Raw genomic sequence first — 23851 nt, forward strand, 5'->3', positions numbered from 1 at the left:
AAACAGACAATATCTCTTTCATAATCACTTCTTTTTGAATCTGTATTCTAAACATGCTCACTTTATTAACTACACTTATAGGGTGAAAAAAAATCTAAAACAATAGTGATATACTAAAGTTTTATTATAAAAAGCCATATTTAAAACATTGTACATTAAAAAAGTATAACATAAAATATCACGTAGGGACATAACTCTTCAACATTTGTTTGTCCTGAGATTTACAATATCAAACAAATCACACAAATACACTGATGTCTATGGTAACAAAGCACTATGATTTCTTCTCATGTACTTTAGCACTGCTTTTATTTTGTGTCAGGAATGTTTCGTGTTGCATGTGTTTCAGCAGTTTAAAGTTAAAAAGAGAATGAGCTTTCCGATGTCCCCTGCTGCATTCTAAAAAAAAATTATGAAAATAAAATGAACACAAGAAAGTGCTAACTATGCCATACTAATGAAAATTCTAGTGCAAAGGGCAATAACTCTTAAAAAAAATCTGTCTGTCTTGCCTTTTTCACACATGTCCCAATTACTATTAAGAACCTTTTGTATAAATCTCATAAAAATTCATAAGAAATGAGAGCACTTACAATGTTCAGACGGACACGGAAAGTCAAATTTGTCTTAAATTTTATGCTCAACAGCATTGTTTTCAAGTTACAGAACTAGTCCACACCCAGTCAATTATATACATATCAGGTTAATTACCAGTAGTTAGGCTACTACCTATTATATGTAAATAAATCCATTGACAAATAAAACTCTAATATTTTCATTAGAAGACGTGACTTAAACATTTTCCCTTGATTTCCATACATTTGATATACAGGCAACAGTCCTTATGTTTGATATACAGGCAACAGTCCTTATGTTTGATATACAGGCAACAGTCCGAATGTTTGATATACAGGCAACAGTCCTTATGTTTGATATACAGGCAACAGTCCTTATGTTTGATATACAGGCAACAGTCCGAATGTTTGATATACAGGCAACAGTCCGAATGTTTGATATACAGGCAACAGTCCGAAATTTACCACAAAGATTTTCACCCATTTCATACCCCTGAAATTTGCAGCGTCATTAAAAAATCAATATATGATCTTGTTTAAAAATAGGAGTAAATTTCCAGCATACATTACATAATAAATATTAAATGAACGTCAAATAAAGTGTACAATAAAATATACATTGTGTAAATGTACAGTATGTTAAACAGAGTGTACAATAAAATACTAATGTACAGTGTGTTAAACAGAGTGTACAATACAATATAAATGTACAGTGTGTTAAACAGTATGTACAATGCAATACAAATGTACAGTATGTTAAACAGAGTGTACAATGTGATATAAATGTACAGTATGTTAAATGGAGTGTACAATGCAATACAAATGTACAGTATGTTAAACAGTGTACAATGCAATACAAATGTACAGTATGTAAAACAGAGTGTACAATACAATATAAATGTACAGTATGTACTAAGCACTTTATAAAATAAGATAGCTACTTTTCACTGAGTATACCCTGCTTTCCCCAATTACAGCAAATCATATAATGAACTTCAGGAAATAGAACTGGTCTTCCCTTGATTAGATGACAAACACCAGATAAACTGGTTAATTGACAAAGAGATTTAAAACCTATCAAAAGAGATTTGAAACCTTCTATTAAACTGATCTGAAATACTTGTGAAATAAAAGAAAATTTTAAATCTTTTTGTCAATTGTATGGATGGACAGATGAATCAATGGACAGAGGGAAAAAACCCTCTTTCTTCTTTAATAGGAGTGGAAGTGTATAAAACTTCACAGGATCTTGTCAAGTGATCCGGTCATGGTACTAAGTTATCAGAGCAGACTATAAAAAAAAACCCTAATTTCCTTCAGATAAATACACATGAGATTGAAATAAAATACTTTGCAGCTTGATACGACCACAGAGGTCCAACCATAAAAAAGACTCCACTAAATACAATACAAATATGATATAAAATATATAACAAGTTTTACATAAACCTACAAAATTTATATTTAAATATATATAATGAGTGAAAGGCAGGTTAACAAATTCCAAGCAAAGACATTAAAATGCTAAAAGGCAAACACCATTATGTCAAATAATTTTTTGATTTGTCAAAAGCTGGAAAAAACAATGAATAATGATTTCACTCATTCGCAAAAGAACACATAAAGATCAAACTTCACAATACTGTGAAACATATCTAAACTTTACCCATTCTGGACTGTAGAGTTTGATCCATTTATATGGGTATATTTTTCTTAATTGGTATATACATGTAAAGTGATAAAAGGAACTTTAAATAAAAAGTGTCTGGTTTAGACAGGTTTCACTGTACACAGGAAAAATTGCAACTGAAGGTATTCCTATATTTTTTCACATATTTATGACATCCGTAATATCTAAATTGGTTAACATGTTTCCAACATACCTGTTAATCTAGGGGAGACTCCAACAAAATCGATGAAAAATTTACTTTCATTACATACTAGAAATATAAGATTAGTGGTTGGTTTAAGGTTTAATTTACAATATTTACTGTTAAATATACCAACACATCAGATTTTTACATAAAAAGATTTGGCTTTTTAAAAATCTCTCACATCAGGCATTGTAAATCAGGGAGATGTGCCCACATGAATTGTTCCAATGGTTTCCAATGCAATATCATATATAAAAAGCATAATTTTTCTGACAAAATATTTTTGTATGTGTTTTTATATGTACAAAACCACATAAATGTACTTTCATACTGGGCTTAAACACATGTTTACATATGTTTTAAAACAAATGTTGCTATTTTTCCTGTGTAGACACATTAACATGTTTTGGCTTTAACAATGCTCTATTCATTCTTGTGATTACCACACACTGGCACCAAACTGTGATAACATTCATTCAATTAAACTCTGCTATCAGGACTACTCTGCCATTTCTGCTACAATTGAAGTATAGAAAGAAAAAAAAAACTCTTCTACACTGTAAATAAATGATCTGCATTACAAAGTAAAGCTTTCCTCCAGATGGCACTATGACATAACATACCATACCACTTTAAATTAAAAACATTCCTTTTAAACTTTTGGAAGAGCAAAGATTCAATTTTTATTCCAATTTCCAGATTCCTCCACTTGGTGCATATGAGGTTTTTTCCAATGTGCAACAAGAAAGGATTAGTAGTTCTGACTGCTAAGCTCTGCCATCATAAATTTTTTTCTACTTCTGTCGTTTCTGCGCCACGTTCAGTTTATAGTAAAGCCCCTGTTTTGCCATCAGGTCGTTATGTCTCCCCTCTTCACTGACCGTACCGTGTTTGATTACACATATCTTATCAGCATTCTGAATGGTTGACAGTCTATGGGCTATAACTATACATGTTCTCCCTTCTCTGGCTTTGTCTAAGGCCTCTTGTACAACCTGTAAAATGAAAAATTAATAATAAAAATCATATACATAATTTTCTACTTATTTATCAAAGCAAACTTGAACAAACTCTAATTCCTTCAGATAAGATTTAAGTGTCAGTCCCTGTAAGAATTAGGCAGTGGGTGAAACATGGTAAACAAAAAACCTATTATTTTGATAGTGCAATTTGACTATTTCCACCATCACAATCAAGGAAAACAAACAATATTTTCCATATCATGCTGGGCCACTGAGTTACAATATATTTGAAATGCATTGAAAATGAACATTTCAAGGGCAGATAACTCCATCAAAACCTAATTTTTCTAAGATTCTATTGAAAAATTTCAGAGCAATGCCAATGACGCAGAGATCAAATAATGGTCTTTTCAAATAGAGACAGCATCCTTGAGTGATATTTTATTGCCAGATTGGTGAGGTTTTGACAAGCACGTTTCTGATTTTTCCCATTTTGCCTGATTCTTAAAAGCACTTACACTTGAAAGTCTTACACTCAACTTACAAGGGGTAATATAGTTAACTTCAGGGAATAGAGTTGGTCTTGATTCAATCACATGATGGTATGTATTAAGTAGTTAACTAGACAATGGACAAAAATATCAGTTTCTAACAAACTTAAATTAAAAAAAAAATGTTTCCTACTACACTTCCTACCCTAAACATTTTATGGCCATTTTTGCTTAAGCACTTTAAAAGTCTAGATTGTTTCCCCATTAACTCAATGTAAAATGTTTTAGAAAAATAAAAAAATTTCCCTAACTACCTGCCATATTATTTTCTTGCTGGTAGCAGGAAACAAGTCTATAATTTTTTTGGTTTAAAATACGTATGAAATTATGGAAAGTTTAACTCTCCTCGTTAACTGTTGAGTTAACTACTTCAGGCATTTCATCATGTAAATGTCATTGAATCAAGGGAAGACCAACACTTTTCCCTGAAGTTAACTATGCTATTTGCTGTAAAAAGAAATTATTACCTAAATTACGGTATACCAAGACAATATCTATCTCTACTAGAGATAATTGACATGTTCATCATACAATCTTAAAGGGGAGCATAATAAAATATTACCATAGAGAGTGAAAGAAATAGTTAACATCAAGAATAGACAAAAAAAATATTGGTTTCTACACAGAAATCTATAGGAAACTAGGAACATATAAAATGGCATCAAATCACTCACAGAAATTCAATCACCACCTGGCAGTTTTGAAGTTGCCTGTCACTTACAGAACTTCAATCACCACCTGGCAGTTTTGAAGCTGCTTGTATTTCAAATCACTAGCTTAGAATGGGAGAAACATGATCCAAATATCTCAACATTAATTTAATAGTGTATAGATATAAAATGCAAATACAATATAAAGTTGCACTCATTGCATACCCCAAATGTATAGGAAGTTGATATTGGAAAGCTATAAATAGTTCACAACATATGAAAACAGCAAAAAGTTACAATGTATGAAAACTTTCAGCAATAAAATATGATGTTACACCAAGAATCACTCATTATCAATTCAAATACAACATAACTGTCATCTATGTTACTGACCTGTTCACTTTCAGTATCAAGAGCAGAAGTAGCCTCATCCAACAGTAATATACGAGGATTACGTAACAAAGCTCTAGCTATGGCCACTCGTTGTTTCTGTCCACCAGAGAGTTGTGTCCCCTTATCTCCAACATAAGTATCATATCCCTGCAAAAGTATTTTGTACATTCATGACTAATTTTATTGCTAAAGTTTTCTTCATCCTAATTACCTGTAAACCTGTATATTTCTTTCCACAGAGACTTTCATTTTTCGGTAGAATAAACAAAACACAGGGGTCAAATTGTACAGGTCTCCAAAATCGAAAATTGTGATATTTATACCTATGTCTTTTTATGTTAATTGCTTTGTCATCATGTTTTTTTGTTCAACCAGAAGCATTTTTATAGATAAATTTGATGTATATTGTCCATCAGCAGATAGTATATTAACATGAAGTTGCACGCACGAATGTGCTGAGCATTCCCTCCCACTCGTATAGGAAGTTAATATCAGAGAGCAACCAATTTACTTACAACATATACCATATCAATTTGAAGACACTAAATTGTGAAATAAATCCACCAATTTGTAGCTGAGACAATTGTGACAAAATTTAGACAGACATTGAGTGGGGGTATAATTATAAAAAGTTTTTTGAAAAATACATTTATCTGTAAAACAAATGGAGCTCTCATTTTATTTTTAAAATTATATTTACCCTGCTATGATACAATGGAAGTTGAAAATGGGGGGATGGTCATATGTGTTTACGGATAGTGGTTTTCCTTTCTATGGCATGTTTAAATAAATTTACTTACAGAGGGAAGAGATGAAATGAACTCATGTATATTAGCATTTCTGGCAGCTTTTATAATCTCGTCCATGGTTGGTGTTCTACTGTTGTCTCCGTAGGCAATGTTCTCCGCGATACTACAGTCGAAGAGTATCGGCTCCTGGGATACGATACCGACCTGTGACCTCAGCCAGGCAACATTCAGATCCTTGACATCATACTTATCCAATGACTGAAAAAAAAAAAGAAGAAAAAAACTAAGATAAGATCATGTGGCCCCTCAATCATAAATAGCTACAGTCACAAACCTAAAATCAATTCCAGCCTTCTTTTTGTGGTATAGAACAATGTGGTACAATTTCAAAGACATCCATTCACTTATAGTCAAGTTATAGTCAAGACATAATGAAACTGATTGTTTCTGATTCAATTTTTTGCGCCTTATTCCTAAGCGGTTCAAGATCCTTCCCAACCTTCATATTGTGGTATGGCATCCTGTGATACAATTTCATAAAGACCTATACAGTTACTGTCTGACACAAAATTTCTATGTCATGAGAATGGCAGCTTGATACCATAATATTATTACAATTTTGTTAATGGTATAAGAATTATTCAAAAACAAATGGATACTGTCATCCATTCAAATCAAATGTCAAGGAAATGGAAAGAGGATGTGTCACACGATAAGTCTTTCACATGGGACATGATAAAACCTAGCTTGTTTAAGTTGCATACCATTTTTTAATGTCATGAAGCTCAGGATATATGAGTTCTTGCAATCACATTAACAAAATAGAGATACAATTGTCAAAAATTAAATTATTTCACTAAAACATAATTTATTCCATATTCATAAACATACTTCCAACAGTCCCTGAATTTGTCACAGAAACTCTCATTCAGAGTTATACTGACTGCCCCAGCCTCGACATGACTACTTACCACAGTTCCTGACTCTACATCATAAAACCTCTCAATCAGTGCTACAGTGGTACTCTTTCCACAACCGCTGGCCCCAACAAGAGCTAGAGTCTGCCCTGGATCTACCGTCAGTGTCAGACCCTGTAGGACTTCAATGTCTGGTCTGGTTGGGTAACGGAACTTACAGTCGGTAAATGTCACTTTACTGGTAACAGATTTCTACGAGTAAATAAATTAATTTGTACTCAATGTCAACACATCATTCTTAATATTAAAGATTTATCAAAGAAATCAATATTTGAGTTGTAATCAAAAGAATACATTCCAAGGATATAGCCAGACGAGGAAAATAGACACACAAAACATAAAATAAAACATACATGTACAAAAAAAAATAAAAAAAATAAATGAGCAACCCACACTCCACTAAGAACTGAGAGCAGGAATTAGGTGCACCGGCAGGGTAAGCAATTTCGCATTCAAATTTAAATGTAAATCACCAATGATGGACAAAGGGATTTTTTTTTCGATCTTGAAAGTCCTTTCATTTAATAACAATAAGTAATTAACTTAAGTCATGGAATAGAGCTTTTTTTTTCTCTACTTTAAGACTTAGAAAAAAAAAAAACCTTCCTTGATTCATGCAAAATAACAGATAACTACTTTAGTTCCCTTAAATTACTATGATATTAAACAAATCTTTTTTATTTTGTACTTGTCATTGTTAAATAATTTAGAAACTACATGTCATATTTTAAAACACTCCATTCTAATTTCTATTCCAATTACCTTCCTTATCAGCCAATCAGATTTTAGCTTTCATGGTTGTGGAAGCATTATTTTAAGGTAAAAACAAGGAGATTCTAAAAATAATCATCTGAATAGAAAAAGAATGGAGTGTTGTTCCTACATATAGTGAATGGACTAATGTAAACATATAACCCAGTCTACTACTTCTCTCTATTGTCACACATGAAATGAAATGAATTTCCAACACTATATAATATAACCAGAATGGAAATGGTGAATTTTATAAAGAGACAACAACCCCACCTGGATATAAAATGTCAGTCAAGGCCACATATGGGTCTTCAATGAATGACCAAGAAACTCTCACACCACAGGTCAAGCTGGTGCTGGCCCAAAAACAACATTATACATAGGTACAGAAAAACAGTTGCCTCTATATACTCCAGCACAATATATATTATAACTTTTGAAGCCATGAAAACTGATACCCTCAAATATGTTCACTTGACAGAATCCATGGAAATTAGCAAGCGAAAAAATTAATACACTTGAGTAACTTACATCGCTAGGTTTCTCTCCTTCCTCTGACTCAGCATCTATTTTAGGAGTCTGGTCAAGGAGATTAAAGATGACTGAGGCAGATAACTGGGCCTTTGCTGCATCAGGGGCAAAAGCACTGGCCTGTCCAAGGGCCATAGCTCCAAATACAATTGCAGAGAATACCCTGAAAAAAAAAACACAACAATACGTTAAATTGCTAGGAATCTTCATACCTACAAACCCTCCCGTATAAGACATAACAATATGTTAAATTGCTATGTATCTTCATACCTAGAATCCTTCCATATAAGGGGGGGGAATCCTACAAAATCAATAAAAATATAAAAAAATTAAAAATGTAAGATTTGTGGAGGATCATTGGTTAAAATTACAATATCTTCCATAAAAATGTGACAATAAAATGCTTTATGGAGCTAGATACACACACAAAGGTTGAAGCATGAACATATGGTACAAATATGTGGACACAAAGTTCAAGCTGGAAACAGGTCTGAATTTTGATTGTGATTAAAAGTATGACAAAAGATATAATATTTTGACAGAACTGAAGCAGACAAATAACTTATGTATCAGTCTTTGTAAGAATCATGCAAATAAAGAAATATGTGATACACCCCCAAAAAGGCTTCACATTTTTAATTTATTATTAAGTTGTTTTATGGGTCTATATTATGAAAAAGTATAGTCATTCATTCAAATCTGTCTGTTCTTATGAGATACTTGACAACAAAATACAATTGTTTCTACTGCATATTTCAGTGTCATTTATAGATTTATCTCCCTTAATTTTGAATTCTAAAGTACATTCCTTATAATTTATATCTCCTACAAAGAGGGGTTATATGAAAACCACATGTTAATTTCTGCTTACTATAAAAAAAATTAACAAAATATCAAAAATAAAAAAATGTAGGCTTTCCAACTATGAATCACATCTTGCATGATTCTTAGCTGGAGTACTACTTAAATTGAACAGACAGACGGACAACGTGCTTTCAATAAATCCAAAAATTCTAATCTGTAACTGTAAGTAATGATTAAAAAAAAAATCAAAGCTTAGATCAAGAGAAATAGACCATTCACAAATGTAAAATTCAAAATATGAAGAATTTAAAAGGCAACTCACACTAACGGAAATAAAATTCTATTCAACAAAGTTTTAAAAAAAATCACTTCAAGCATTTTCAGGTCTTTAGGGGAAATTCCTCCTCCCTTCATACGAATAAAGACTCAGAAATCAGAAAGGGATCTCTCATCTTAAGAAAATATTCCCCTGAGTTTCATGAAAATAGGTACAACCACTAATGAATTATAGTCTAAAAACTAAAACATCAAAAATTTCCTGTTTTTATGAATAAAATTAAGTCATAACTCTTAGTGCGTAATCGGAAAACCTCTAATTTCCAAAACTGAAAGGGAGCTTTTATGAATACATGTACAAATAAACAATTCACTAAAGTTTCATTGAAATTGCTGCATGGATTAGTCCAAAATCAGAAAATCTACCCGTATATGTATGAATAAAGTCTCAAAGCTCAAAGAAAAACAAGAGGCTCTCAAGAGATTCACTCACCTGGTTCAATAGCTTTATGCAAAAATTCAAAATGGCCAAACACCTTTGACCAAACATTCCAAAATAATGTGTTCAGTAAGAAATAGTGTTAACTAGGCCTAAACTTCACACTGCTATTGGAAAAATTTACCCATGAAAAATGGAAAGTACTTTCAATATGTATCCTACATATGAACATCACCATGTGGTCATTCAATATTGCACCTTATTCCCCCTTAAAAAAAGTGGTTACTCACTTACGGATATAGAAAAAAACATAATTTACTCACTTGAAAACATCAACAAAATCCATTTCTCTCTCTTGAATCATGTAAGCTCCAAAGAAGAAAGATCCAGCATAGGCAAAGAAAATGACTGATTGTGAGAATGAGAAGGCAAATCCTGCCACATGGGCCTTCCTCAAAGCTGCCTGATAGGGGGCCTTCAGATTGCCAAGATACATGTCATGGATTTTCCTTTCCTTTACAAGCATTGCTACAGTTCGTATATTTTCTATTCCCTCTGTGGCTATTTTTCCAGCTTGTTCCAAAGCTTCTTTGTTTTGCCCAGCAACACCATTTAGGATTTTAAATTGAAGAGCTCCACCAATGGCAATCAAGGGCAAAAAGGCAATGATGACAAGAGTCAGTTGCCAGCCATAGATAAAGGCAATGATCAATGCAGTGCCCATGTTAGCAACATTCTGGACAAGTGTTCCTAATCTAGCACCTGATGCCTGAAAAAAATATAACAACTTGAAAAGCTGTACACATAGTATATTAAGTGATACCCTGTACTTCTCCCAAGGAACACTATAGGAAACACCCAAGTCATTCAGATGGAAAAACAAAATATGAACTACACAATGGTATTATGGGAAAAAGACAGTGTGAAAATTTGATCAATTACAATTCTGCAATTTTCAATTTTCTGAGTTGCTGACGGGAACTGGGTGAGGATAAGTTCACTATATACCTCTATTTTATGTTGTTGTTTTTATTATGGCGTGAAAAAATAAGAATAGAAAATATTTCCCTTTGAACCTAAAAAGAAGAAGCCATACAAATAATGCTACAGAAAAACCACTTCACACAAGAGCATATCCTTCAAATAAAATAAAATCTAATTCAAATGAGAGACCAAGACATTAATTTATACATGTCTACTTATGATCATTTATGGGACAGGCATACACTCAGCAGAAAGCAGTTAACTTAAGAAGGTAGAACTAGGGTAAGGGACATCACTCATGAAATCAGTGGTATGTTTGTATCATATTCAATTTCATCAAAGCCTATCAAGCTTTCATTTGAAACAGCACAAAATCAGTCCAAGTTACTTTCATGCTTACATTATATTGATGTAAGATGCTGAATACAAATGTTCCAATGATTTGTAAGAGTTGTGTCCCTTACCCTAGGTCTACCTCCTTAAACCCTCAAAAGCATGAAAAGTGATCACAAATTTCCTATAATTAATATTAAGCATGCACATATTATATTCAATCAAATTTGCAAATGTTTCCTTATAAGGTTAATTCTTAAATTGATTGTTCACTCAATACACTTACCCCTTGCACTTGTGAAGCATCAGTAGCAAGTCTAGTGCACAGGGATCCAGTCGCATTCTTCTGGTCATCATACCAGCTGATGTCCTGAAATGTATAAAATATTAAAAACTACCCTTCACAATTTTTAAGACTTGATACTAAAGATATATTGCTTTTGCACCAAAAAAATCTCTCAATTACGCCACAAACAATGATTCATTTGCACCAAAAATAAATTGTTTCATTTGTATCAATTACTGGTGAAATTAAATAAATATAGTAAAAGTAATAAAAACTCTACACATCTTTGTTTAATATGAAGCAGCAATCCCTTTAGGACTCTATACTACTAGGATTATATAGTCCCTGGTTCTACACTAACTACATGAAACTTTACTTATAAACGTTTACATAAAGATTACCTTTTAAAAAGTGAAAATAATATATTAAGTCTCTGGTGCAAATGAAATGAAACATTGTGGCGCATATAAAATAATGAATATTTCAAACATGACACCTGATGGTACACAACATCATGCAGGGATGATTTTACGAGGTCATCAATCAAAACAGTTAAAAAAGAATCGTAACAGTAAAATCAGGATTTCAAATAGTGAAAAAATTAATCCCAGATCATGAACTTATCTTTAACTAGAGCAATAAGCACTAAAAACTTCAGAAAAATTGTAACTTGACAAATTAGGGCAATGTGCTTTCTTGTACCATCGGTGCTTAAAATAATAAAGTGAAAATATCGTAATAAACACAATTTCTTAGGCTGTGCTTATTGCCATATATTTTTTTCATGCACTGTTTTGCTTTTTTCACTTTTTCAATAATGCAGTAGTGCCAATTTATTTTAATAGTGATTACAGTGATTATAGCACATACAATGATGATGTTCAGGAGTTTAAGTTGGTCATTCAAACTACCTTTTAGACACAGATTTAAATACCTATAGAATGATAGAAAGATATAATCAATAGTTCATTCAACTGTTCATTACATGATTGTCATAAAATCAGAAGACCAACTCTAATCTCTGAATACCTTTATTGCATGCACTGTAATATAAAGCTATGCAGTGATATACTGAGTAACAATGCAGATAATACTAAACATTCAAGCAGACTATCATGATTCTACAGTGTAGAAAGAGAGCACAAAGAATTTTTTTTTCATAACAATGACTACATCTTTCAATTTCATTTACAGACACTAGCAAGACTTAGATGATAAAGATGAGCAATGCTGGTAGCAATACTACAGGTTGGGTAAATCTAGTCATTTCCAAAGTGGACATGTACACAACCAATTTTAGTTTACAGCACATATGACAATGATGTTCATGGATAGACTTAGTTTTAACTAGTTTAGTTATACTGCTTTAAGACAAACTTTCTACCAGACAAATCACATGCTGATTAATTCTATTGTATTTTAATATATGTCTGATAAAAAGTTTAAATCCCCTTGTCAATTGCAAATTTAACAAACTAAGGCATTTCATCAGATGTTAAATGGGAGACCAAGTCTGTCTTCTAAATATCATCATTGTTTGTGCTGTAATGACTATTCATTCTTACAATTGTGTACTGGGACTACACAAGTGATTTTAGAGATTGTATTAAAGGTAAAAAACTATTTCATCAACACATGGTTAGTGGTACAAATGTACTGTGTTAGGTGAAAATGACAACACTTACAGAACCTGTAGTGTGATATCACATTGCTTACCATTGTAAATCAGAACTTTTGTCCAGGATTGAGGCACCATAGAGCTCTTCATCCACACTGCTCAAAATCTCGCGAAAAATGTGCACTCCACATTCTAAGTGCATATCAAATCTTCATTTATTGTTTTGTCAAAATTATCCCATTAGTTTTCAATTAGATTTTACGAATTGTTTGGAATATTAATTTGTCCTTTGATACCACTAATATTCAATTTCTCAGTTATCTAAAACTTTTTATTAAATAGAAAGTAAATTCAAAAGGACATGAAAGCCTTCCGTGTGTTCAGCAAAGTCCAATTAATTAAAATCTATTATCATATCTATAAAAAAAAAAAACAAAAAAACTGCTGAATATTTTGGTAGATATAACTAGTACAAGCAAAGCTAAACAGAAATATCCCTCAAACCAGATACATCCCAACTACACTGCAACATTTCTCTTTCATTTACATATAAAGTAAAACAAAAATTTTCTGGAACTAGTTATCAGCTCATCATATGAGACAACAATGGAATTTCTTGACATAGTCCGAGTAAGTTTTTTTTTCTGTCATTTCAATTTTAAAAATATTTTTTGTTGGCTAATAAAGAAAATAACAAAAAAATTACCCAACTCATAATAATATATGGAGAAGGGAGATAAAATAGTACATGAGCTGGCAGAATCAGGAATAAAGTAGAAAAATGAAAATAGCCAACTCTCTGGCTTGGTGCAGGCATTTCAAAGTGAAATGGTGGGTTTTATGGCTAGACAACAATATTTATTTATTTATTTTTTTTTTTGGAGGGAGGGGGGGGGGCTGTTTAAAAAAAAATTCCTATTTGATATCATCAGAGTAAAAAACATTCGAATGAAATACAAGCATAAATGTAACTCACCTGTCTCAGCATAGCCCTGAATGTGTTTTGTCTAATTCTCATTGTAAGTGCTTCACCAGACCTTCCAAACATCACACCCTACAGCATTAAATATAAACTTGATTGATATGTCACATGGTTATAATCATACTAATAAAAACAAGAATGAAAATAAAGGTTAAAGATCGAATACAACTATTTTACTTTGGTCAATACTTCTTTCTACAACCAAAAAAAAAAAATTGATATACTACTAATACTACTACAGCAATGCTAGGGATTATCTGGCAAGCTATTTTCTAACTTGGTGCCATCCATTGGGGTATGGGGGAATGGAATTCCAACCTCTTACTTTCTACCAGATACACATATATGCCCAATTATTCAATCTATAGAAAACTGGACAGTGGAGATAATTTTAGGGGTAAAACCACATTAAAAAACCTTAGTGAGCACATAAACACAAATAATATAGAAAAGTGTGGTAGAATTTCATTAAAGTTTGTTAAACTGAACAGAAGCTATGATCTGGAAACAAAATGTCAACAGCAGAAGATAATGCTGATGATTAAAATAAGGACTCCCATTGGGCCATTGTGGTTAATTTCATAGAAATTACAAAACATAAATTAAAATTGATATTTTGTTGTCAGTTCGCAGGGCCTGCAACACTATCCAATATATAGGGCTGGTTGCTATGGCAACATTGTGTCATTCATAAAATATCATGATTATTCATATAATGATGCCAGTAGTCCATAACTGTAATTTTATCAAATTCAAAGAATCCCAATTTCAAGTCCCCATTACAAATCCTTTGAAGGCTATAGTGGCCTGCCCTCCTCCTCCCCTACAACCATTTCCTTTCCTCCCATTTATTATTTTTCATGAAAATGTCATTACCGTATATTCCGGTGTATAAGCCGCTATTTTTTTCCAGGTTACTTCTACCTGTGTTTTATACACAGGTGCGCTTTATATGTATATTTTTTTTTTTTTTTCAGACCAATCAGCTGATCTGATTTTGACCGGAAATTACATTGTTGACATTATTTTATACAATCTGAACAGCCGACTATGACAGGAACTTGCAATGTATACATCTTGTTTTCATCTGAATAAATATTTATGTTTTGTTTTGTTGCTTATTTGATTAAAAAGAATAAAATGTATAATAATGACGAAGTTTTCATGACTTGTGTCTTTACGATCAATAAAATTACAATTATGAGTTGACAAGCCTATAACATATACCATCATATTATTTTAATCCCATTTCACAAAAAAAAAAAAAAACAACTAAACTAAACACAAAAAAAAAAAAAACAGTTTACGATAAAATGTATTGATCGAAACATGATATTCTAATATACCCTAAGGACGCCTCTTCTCTAAAAATCAAGATTAGTGGGGGACATTTCAAAATCTTCAATAATTTTCTACATTCGTACATTGAATTAAATTTATTTCTTTCCTTAAAAAAAATCAACATAATTTCTTATATTCTTAATAAGACTGAGTAAACAGAACGAAAATATTCTCTTCAGGGTCATAAGTTTATGTATTTTTTAAACTTTTATTGAAGTTATTTTGAAATCCTCCCCAGAATAAAGCCAACTGTGAATGGTATTGTGTGCACGTGTGCACAGATTTTTCCACTGTTGTTAAAATCTAAATTTCTCCCCGGCTATACCTGTTCAAAACATGACACCTGTAGAAATTGATGTATTTTCAATCATAATGTTCAAACAACAAATAACCTTTAATCAGCTCACTGACAAATTGTTGTAATAACTATAGAAAGCCATCATATTCCTTTTAAATGTAAACAAAACAAATTTATTACTCAACAACCCCAAAATGGGCGACAGCTTGGATGAGTACGGCGTGGGTTGAAAGTCAACATAGCGAACTTCAAACAACAAATAAGACGACATGTACGAGAAAATCATAATTTTATTGACAATTATAATGCATAATATCAAATTTTATTGAAAATAAAACCCTATAAACCTTTACTTCCCCACTCCCTTTTGTCAAATTACCTGAAAAAGAAAAGTAATAGTATCATATATATCTGAAAATAGCCACATTTATCGTCAATTTGGGTGCGTTTTATACTCGGGTGCACTTTATATGTGGATTTTATCCTTATTTTCCACAAAAATCGACCATGCGGCTTATAGTCCGGTGCGCCTTATTCACCGGAAAATACGGTAATGCTTTTGTTTCTTTCCATCTTCTTCATGTGCTGCAGTTGTTTCACTTTTTCTCTTAGTTCATTTCTCTCCCTTGCTTTTAGAACTGCTTTCCTTGTCATCCTGCTTTTTTGAACTTGATAGATGATAGATGATGGTGTACCATGCTTCACTTGCATTGTGTCATCTTTTTACTTTAGAGCCGTGACCTTTTGTAACACTGAGCTTTTCTCCTTCTCCAACACCTTTTGTTTCTCTCTGATTTTTTTCCAGCTCCTTTAAGGCTTTTTCTGATTTACTTGTACCTGTATCAATCATCATTTGGGCAACCTGAAGAGATGATCTATCTATGTCCTTTTCCTTCATTATCTTTTCTAGTTTCATTTTGCCTTCTTTAAGCAGGACATTGACTGCATCTATATCAATCTTAACATGTGTTTCTCTTTCTGACAGTTCTAGCTCTCTTCGTTCAATTTTTTTGGTAGCCGCTATTTCTTCTTCTGGTTTTCTCTTTAATTTTTCTTCATTTTCCCTTTTCTCCCTTGCTTTGGACGATTCCAGTTCTTTTTTGTTTCTTCCTTCTTCAAGACTTGCTTGGTAACAAGCATGTGCAGTTTTCAAAGCTTTGATCAATTCCTTTAAGAAAAGTAAGTTTCTTGGCTGTTTATGTTGAGGATCATAAAATGCAACTTCATCCTTCACCATTCATATGCCATTAATGGCTTGCTCTGAAAGCAAAGCCCTATCATCAGTGATCACATTAATATTCAATGACAAACTCCTTTCTACAGCTGCATTTCCATTTGGCAATACCAGAGCTGTTTTAATCACTTTGTCCAATAGTTTGTACTTTAAAAAATAGTTTTGCCTTCATCACCTTTCAAGTCAAATACTTCTCTCCAGTAGTGGTCAATTCCCTGGTCCTCCACTTCTACAGGCAGACTACAATCCTGCTGATAACATTTCCACTCATCAGTAACCAACACAAGATCAGTTGTCAATTCTGGTTGTCTGGTTATATGTTGAATACATCTGACAGACTCACTGACTGTTCCAGTCTTTTTCGATGGATTGAGACAACTAAGACTTGTGATAAGGACATTCCCCAATGGCAGTCTCTTGAAGTCTTCTGTAAGTGCTCAACTGATCTATGGTAAAATGTACCAATTCCTAGCATTTGCTTTCTCAGCAGTTCAGATCTCTTTGTAAAGTCTTTCTACTAACATGAGTATATAATGATCAATAAACATGGCTTAAATTTTGTTGCCCTGAGTACACTAGATAGAATATCATACCTATTAGGTACTGTTCCCAGAAACAGTTATTTAATACATGTATATGAGCATCTTAATTGCATATAAAATAGTAAAGAGATACATCGCATATTAATGACTCATACAGGCTTCATAAATCAGTTTTTTGTTATCATTTCAAAAAAAAAATATCAGATTTTTCTGAATATATAGGGTTTTACAGGAAAATAAATGAATTATAGGAAAAATATAGGGACCTTCAAATTCATAGGAAAATATAGGAATTTATAGGGACTTGACACCCTGCAAGAGTTACACCTTTATTCAACAGACTTTTATAGTTTTATTCTTGTATTTTCCCAATACTGTCCCAGGTTAGGGTGTAGTTTGAATGCTAACCCTGCTACATACTTTATGTACCTGTCCCTAGCCAAAAACCTGTAGTCCAGTGGTTGTTGTCTTTTTTCATGTTCACTGTTATTTGTTTTACATTTTTTCTATAGATTAGGTCGATGTTCGTTTTTATAGATAGTTTTACTTCATTTATTTTGGGGCCTTTTACAACTTGCTTTATGGTATGGATTTTGCCCATCAATGAAGACTGTGTGGTAACCCATACATAATTTAAATTGTTTGTATCCTATTTTTACATTACACAATAAAATGTCTAAAGTCATTAAATGGACATTTAACAAGGAAATTCAACATATCTATCAATTCATAGAAATATTAATCTTAGTTTGATAGAGAGTTTAAATCTCCTTGTCAATCGTCCAGTTAATTACCTTATCAAGTTATCATTTATCAAGGTAAGACCAACTCTATTCCCTGAAGATATCTATAATATTTACTGTAAAATATGGGATATTTTCTTATGGGCTAAATACTTCTGTTTGAGTTAAGCAGTAATTTCAACATACACATAGCTTTCAAACCTTTACAAAAACAACATATAATTAAGAATTGGCAATAATAAAAATTTTGTCACTTTGCACAATAAACAATTAGGACATGGAAAATTTATGTTATTTTTCAATATACCAAATTTTTATCATAGCCAATTCTTATAAATTAATTTTATAACATATTTTTATCTTTAAACATGAGAAAAGTAGCTCTGAATTTAACTGAATAGGGGCGTTTTGTCCATTGAGATATAACAAAATTATTTAAACCAATTAGATTACAGTATTTATCTCAAATTGATTTATATGTACAGTACCTGAACCGATCCGTGCAACAAAAATTGCGATCGGTCATGGATCACCGATCAGTTCTGGTCAGTCAATGATCCATCAAACCAATCCATTTAACTGGTGATCGCATCACGTGACCATGGAGTGGTCAATGTATTTTACGGTTTTTTTGTTGTTTTTTTTTTGTCAATTTTACACATATTTACATACTGTAACATATTTAAACATCAGTTTATACTTTAATTTTACATATTTTTTAAAAATTTAAAACAAATCTTACGTCATTTTACATAACAAAAGTGTGATCAGATTGGTCACCGGTCATCGATCAGTTAGCAATGAATCAGTCAACGGTCATCGATCCGTCAAATCATTGCGCGGATTGGTTCAAGGAATGCACATGTATGCTAATGACTATCAGTAAATATACCTGTATCAAGAATGTAAAGAATCCAAGAACACCAATACCAACCAATAGTAAGGCATATAACATCACATCTCTGTCTCGTTTATCCACATCATCTCCAGCAAAAACCTAAAACAAACACTATTTCATTCAACGGATTGCTCACAAAGGCAAGTTCTCACCCTTATAAATTTGAAGATAAAGAGAAGTTCTTGCCTTTATCCACTTCAAGTATTAAGAGAAGTTTAAAAAAGTTATTTACTAGGCCTATTATTTGTAACATTGAAAATACAAGGTTAGCAAAGGCATGTATTTTGCCCTTAAACGTACCTGAAAGTTGGAAATTCAATAGATTTTTTATGAAATTTAACACATTACAAATAAAATACAAGCTTGAAATGACAGCAGAAGTTGAGACAAGTAAGGCCATAATGTCCCTTCTCTGGATTGTCCGTAAATGACAGGAGAAGTTGAGACAAGTAAGGCCATAATGTCCCTTCTCTGGATTGTCCCTAAATGACAGTAGAAGTTGAGACAAGTAAGGCCATAATGTCCCTTCTCTGGATTGTCCCTAAATGACAGCAGAAGTTGAGACAAGTAAGGCCATAATGTCCCTACTTCTCTGGATTGTCCCTAAATGACAGCAGAAGTTGAGACAAGTAAGGCCATAATGTCCCTTCTCTGGATTGTCCCTAAATGACAGCAGAAGTTGAGACAAGTAAGGCCATAATGTCCCTACTTCTCTGGATTGTCTCTAAATGACAGCAGAAGTTGAGACAAGTAAGGCCATAATGTCCCTACTTCTCTGGTGCCGAAATTTTTGTCACAACATTATATTTTGATTATTTAAGAACTTTACAATTCTACATTATACATAATTAATGAGCAATTTATACAAAGTGGGAAAAATCAATACATGGCATTGCTTTGGTTCCTGTTCTAAAATTTTTTCATTCTTACACTGATCATGCACAACCATTTGAATCAATCCCTACCTGACCCTTGTGGTATAGAATCTTCAAAGAGATCCATAAACTTTAACTTGCATTTTATAGTAAAACTTGAAGAAACGCTTCGTTTTCCACTTCTTAGTAAATGATTGGAATCATAATGCTCATAATCAATACCAGCCGTATTCCATATGTATTGAACCTTGGTATAAAATTTTATCAAGATCCACCAATTACTCATCAAATCACAGAATGAAAACCAAGTATCTATCATGATAACAACATTGACAACTTTGTTTCTGTTTGGTAATAATTTAAATAACCAAACATGATTTCAATGTGTTATAGTTTTCCTTTCCTCTTTCGTCTACCCTGCACTTGACTTTGAATGAGCAACTCGGCGGATGTTTCTTGAAAAGCAGAGGATGCTCACCCTACGGGTGCACCTGGTCCTTGGTTCCCTTGATTACTCTTTGATTACTGCTAGAACCTTGGTTCCTTTGATTACTCTTCTACTTAACCAACAAAAAAAATCAGAAATTGATGAAATTGGAAGTAAAAAAACATGTAATTGTAAAATCCAGTAATTCTATCTAAATTTGAATCAAAGTGCTCTAAGCACTGAAGGTTTTTGATTTTAGGGAAACAAAACCTTTAAATATTATGTGATGTAAAATAAATCAGTAGTCATACATTTTCCATATTAATTTAGAACTGTTTTTTCCTAATGTAGAAATCCAATGTCAATTACTGATTTCTGAAGTATAAACTGTAATCAACGGTTAAACAGTATCCAACTTCACACACATATACACATTTTATTCCGTTTCACCTTTTCCTCAAATTTTCAAACCTGTCCAAAAGTTAATTTGGATTTACATCCAAAAAATACTTTAACTGAGCATTTGTTCCACACTGTAATTCAACTTCAGGAGAAATCAGTGTTATGTTTGCATCATATTCATCAAAGCCTATCAAGCTTTTGTTTGAAATAGAATGAAATCAGTCCAAGTTAATTTGATGCTTATAAGAGATTGATGTAAAATGCTGAGTACAAACGTTCCAATGATTTGTAATAGTTGTGTCCCTTACCCAAGGTCTACCTCCTTAAATAAAACCAATTTCATCTAAGAAAATAATTTCATTAATGAACATAAGATTTGTCAAAACTAAACACTTTTATTGATAAGAATTTCCCCACCAAGTTAACTAGATTAAAATCACTCCTAATTAATATAATCATGGAACATTAATGACAAGATGTAGATTTTTGACTAATAACTGTGTTAAAAGAAACATGCTTAACACATTTAATGCTTCTTGATACATTACTGCAAGAACTAAATTCCTAAAATATATTTTATTACTAAACATCTCACAAGACCAAAAAGAAGTCCATCAAAACATCAGTTGAATTGAAGATCTTAATTTTATTTTACATAAATAATAGCCGAGACACATAATACACATATTATGTGTCTGATAATAGAATATAATATTACTGAGCTGAATAATTGCCAGAAAAATATTTACTTGTTATAAAAGAGGTACTGAAGAATATAAAAGGAATTACATTTGGACTTTATTTTTTGTGTAGAGTTTAGAAGTAGTAGGGAAGTTCCAGGCCTGGACTAGTGATATAAGGTATTTTGATCCTGAAGGATCAAATACCCAAAAAATTATGTCTGAAAATATCTTACTCCAATCAGTTCTGAGAAGATAACAGCAAAGGCAGGTTGGACACCACCATTAAGACATGCAGCAATGCAGCCAAACAGAATGAGGCACCATTCAGGGGAATTGTATCTTATAATTCTCATAAATCCAACTTCAGGAGGTTTATCTTCTTCTTCTTTATCCTGTAAAAATAACGAAAATGATTGTTATGGTCTCATATGTTTGAGTCTTGGTCAACAAATTACATAACAAGAGACTCTAAAGAGCCTCAATTGCTCACCTTGTTTGATAAGAAACATTCTAATTTTGTAAAAGTGGCAATGTTTTTTTCTTTGATAAAAATTTCTAAGGAACAATCATATCAATTTTATTGAATTATGTCCAGTAGTTTCTGAAAAGATTTTTGAAAGAAATAACATTAAAAAGAGAAAAAAAAGGATAAAAAAGGGTATAACTCCAATATGGCATAACAGATTTACAGAAAAATTTGACCACAGATAGATTGTGTCTTACTGAAGACCTTTACACGTAATAATACTTTGAAAGTATTTTAATTCATGGATGCCAATTCATGAATTAGGGGGAAACACAAGTTCATGGATACTTGAATTCATGGTTTTGAAATTTTCAGTATACACATCAATGGAAATCTCCTTTTCAATGGGAACAAAATTTCCTGGATTGGCCTTCCCACAAAAATTACTACCCAATGAACAATAGTACTTTCACAGTAATGCTTTATCTCTCACTGTAAAAAAAAAGTGTGACAGACAGACAGTATACATCCCACCATAGATATCTCTCAACGTAAAAAAAGTGTGACAGACAGACAGTAAACACAGTAACTTTGGTTATTTACAAGAACTGAAGTTTTGCTGATTCAAACCTTCTTTCCTTTCTTCTTTTTATCATGAACTGAATCCTGTTTCTTTACATTATCTGGTTTGCCATCTGACAGTGTAGAGGTCATTCTCTTCAGCTGATGATGGTGTTGGTGGTCTGGTTTGACATCCCCTGTATACTCTTTAATCAATTCTTCCTCTGAAACAACAGAGCACATCAAACTAATTATAAATTGTAAGCAATTCCTTTGAAGCAACTCAGAACATTAAATCACATATATATACACACACACTCTTCATGCATGTGCAGTCCCTGAACCAATCCGACCATTTTTTTGACAGATTGATAAAAGACGACTGGTGATGAATCTGATCACAGTTTTGTTTTGTACAAGGAGATTGGTTCTAATAAATTTCAATTAGTGTCATATTTAATGTATAATGAAGTTAAGATATTAAACCAATTTCTAAAAAAAAAAAAGAAACAATTTTAAAGAAAAGTAATTAAATTGATGTATTAATATCTATCATTTGTTAATTACTTATAAAAAAAGAATCTGTAAATATATCAACTGATCAGTGGTCACATGATAGAAATAGAAGCGATCTACTGTTTAACGGATCGGTTTGACTGATCGGTGACCAATAAGGAATCACAATTTTAGTTGCAAGGATCAGTTCAGATACAGTATATACATCCTCCATATTTAGCTATTCTTCTGAAACAATGAAGTAAATCTACATGCAAACCAAACATAGTTTAACAAAATTCATACTTAATTGTGATTTGGTCCTATTTCACTATAATGTGATACATAATATTTGTAATAAATTCCACCATGTGAGTTTATAAATGTTTATTGCCATTCGTTCACATTTTTTAAGTAACTAAAACAGTGCAATAATTTTTATACCCAAAGCATGCTGTCTGTCCGTCTGTCTGTCATATTCACAGAAGTGGGATTTAATTTTGACAAATAAAAGATAGCATTTGTTTGCTTCACAATAATTGACTTTGTCCAATATAGAATGTAGGAAACATGTCAATGTAATTTATCCACATCAGACCATTTCTTAAATAAGCATTCCAGATAGATATTGTACATGAATAGTAGTGACAGAAAACAATTCACATTAACAACAGTCAAAACGAAAGTAAATTGTATAAAACATGAACAAAGACTTTAATCTACAGAAACAAAACAGCATTAACAAGTATCAAATACAAACTGGTGAAGACAAAGTTGGCTTTGATAAGCTGTGGGATCATGATATGAAATAACTAAATTATGTTTGTCCTTCATAATTTCTTTAGGAAGCTGCAGGATGTGAAATTATATAATAAAGTATTTTTGCTTTGGATAGCTGCAGGATATGAAGATATAATGAAGAAGATAGTGATTGTCGGAAAAAATGACATGTATTTACTATTTTTTATAAAGGGTATACAATGATGCATTTGTTGCTTTTTCCCATATCTGCTCCTTTTTCTATGGTAGTCTTCAAATCTGGATTGCATCGAAATTTGGGCATTAAACTTAAAATTCCATATTATAAAGGATAAGTTTTAACTCTAACCAGAGAATTTTTAGCACAATATTCATCAATTAACACTGCCA

General features: G+C 32.1%; 1 protein-coding gene across 17 annotated transcripts in view; it reads right to left on the bottom strand.

Moving 5' to 3' along the window:
- Positions 1–23851, bottom strand: part of LOC148602413 (ATP-dependent translocase ABCB1-like) — an 88207-nt gene that overhangs the window by 12279 nt on the left and 52077 nt on the right. For 15 of the 17 annotated variants that reach the window (XM_088552912.1, XM_088552910.1, XM_088552906.1 and 12 more), the window contains 11 exons: positions 22277–22431; positions 21414–21572; positions 18788–18892; positions 13732–13809; positions 11138–11221; positions 9858–10303; positions 8016–8178; positions 6726–6923; positions 5806–6012; positions 5006–5152; positions 107–3444 (listed from right to left, as the gene is read on the bottom strand). In XM_088552912.1, the coding sequence (XP_088409038.1) occupies positions 3244–3444; positions 5006–5152; positions 5806–6012; positions 6726–6923; positions 8016–8178; positions 9858–10303; positions 11138–11221; positions 13732–13809; positions 18788–18892; positions 21414–21572; positions 22277–22431 (1943 nt within the window). In that variant the 3' untranslated portion in view covers positions 107–3243. Of the gene's footprint in view, positions 1–106; positions 3445–5005; positions 5153–5805; positions 6013–6725; positions 6924–8015; positions 8179–9857; positions 10304–11137; positions 11222–13731; positions 13810–18787; positions 18893–21413; positions 21573–22276; positions 22432–23851 lie in introns of those variants that run through there. The other 2 variants (XM_088552913.1, XM_088552898.1) reach the window with 2 other exon arrangements.

The sequence above is a fragment of the Perna viridis genome, chromosome 11, assembly GCF_037379345.1.
Source record: "Perna viridis isolate PV_CMFRI_1.1 ecotype Kerala chromosome 11, ASM3737934v1, whole genome shotgun sequence".
NCBI lineage: Eukaryota > Metazoa > Mollusca > Bivalvia > Mytilida > Mytilidae > Perna > Perna viridis.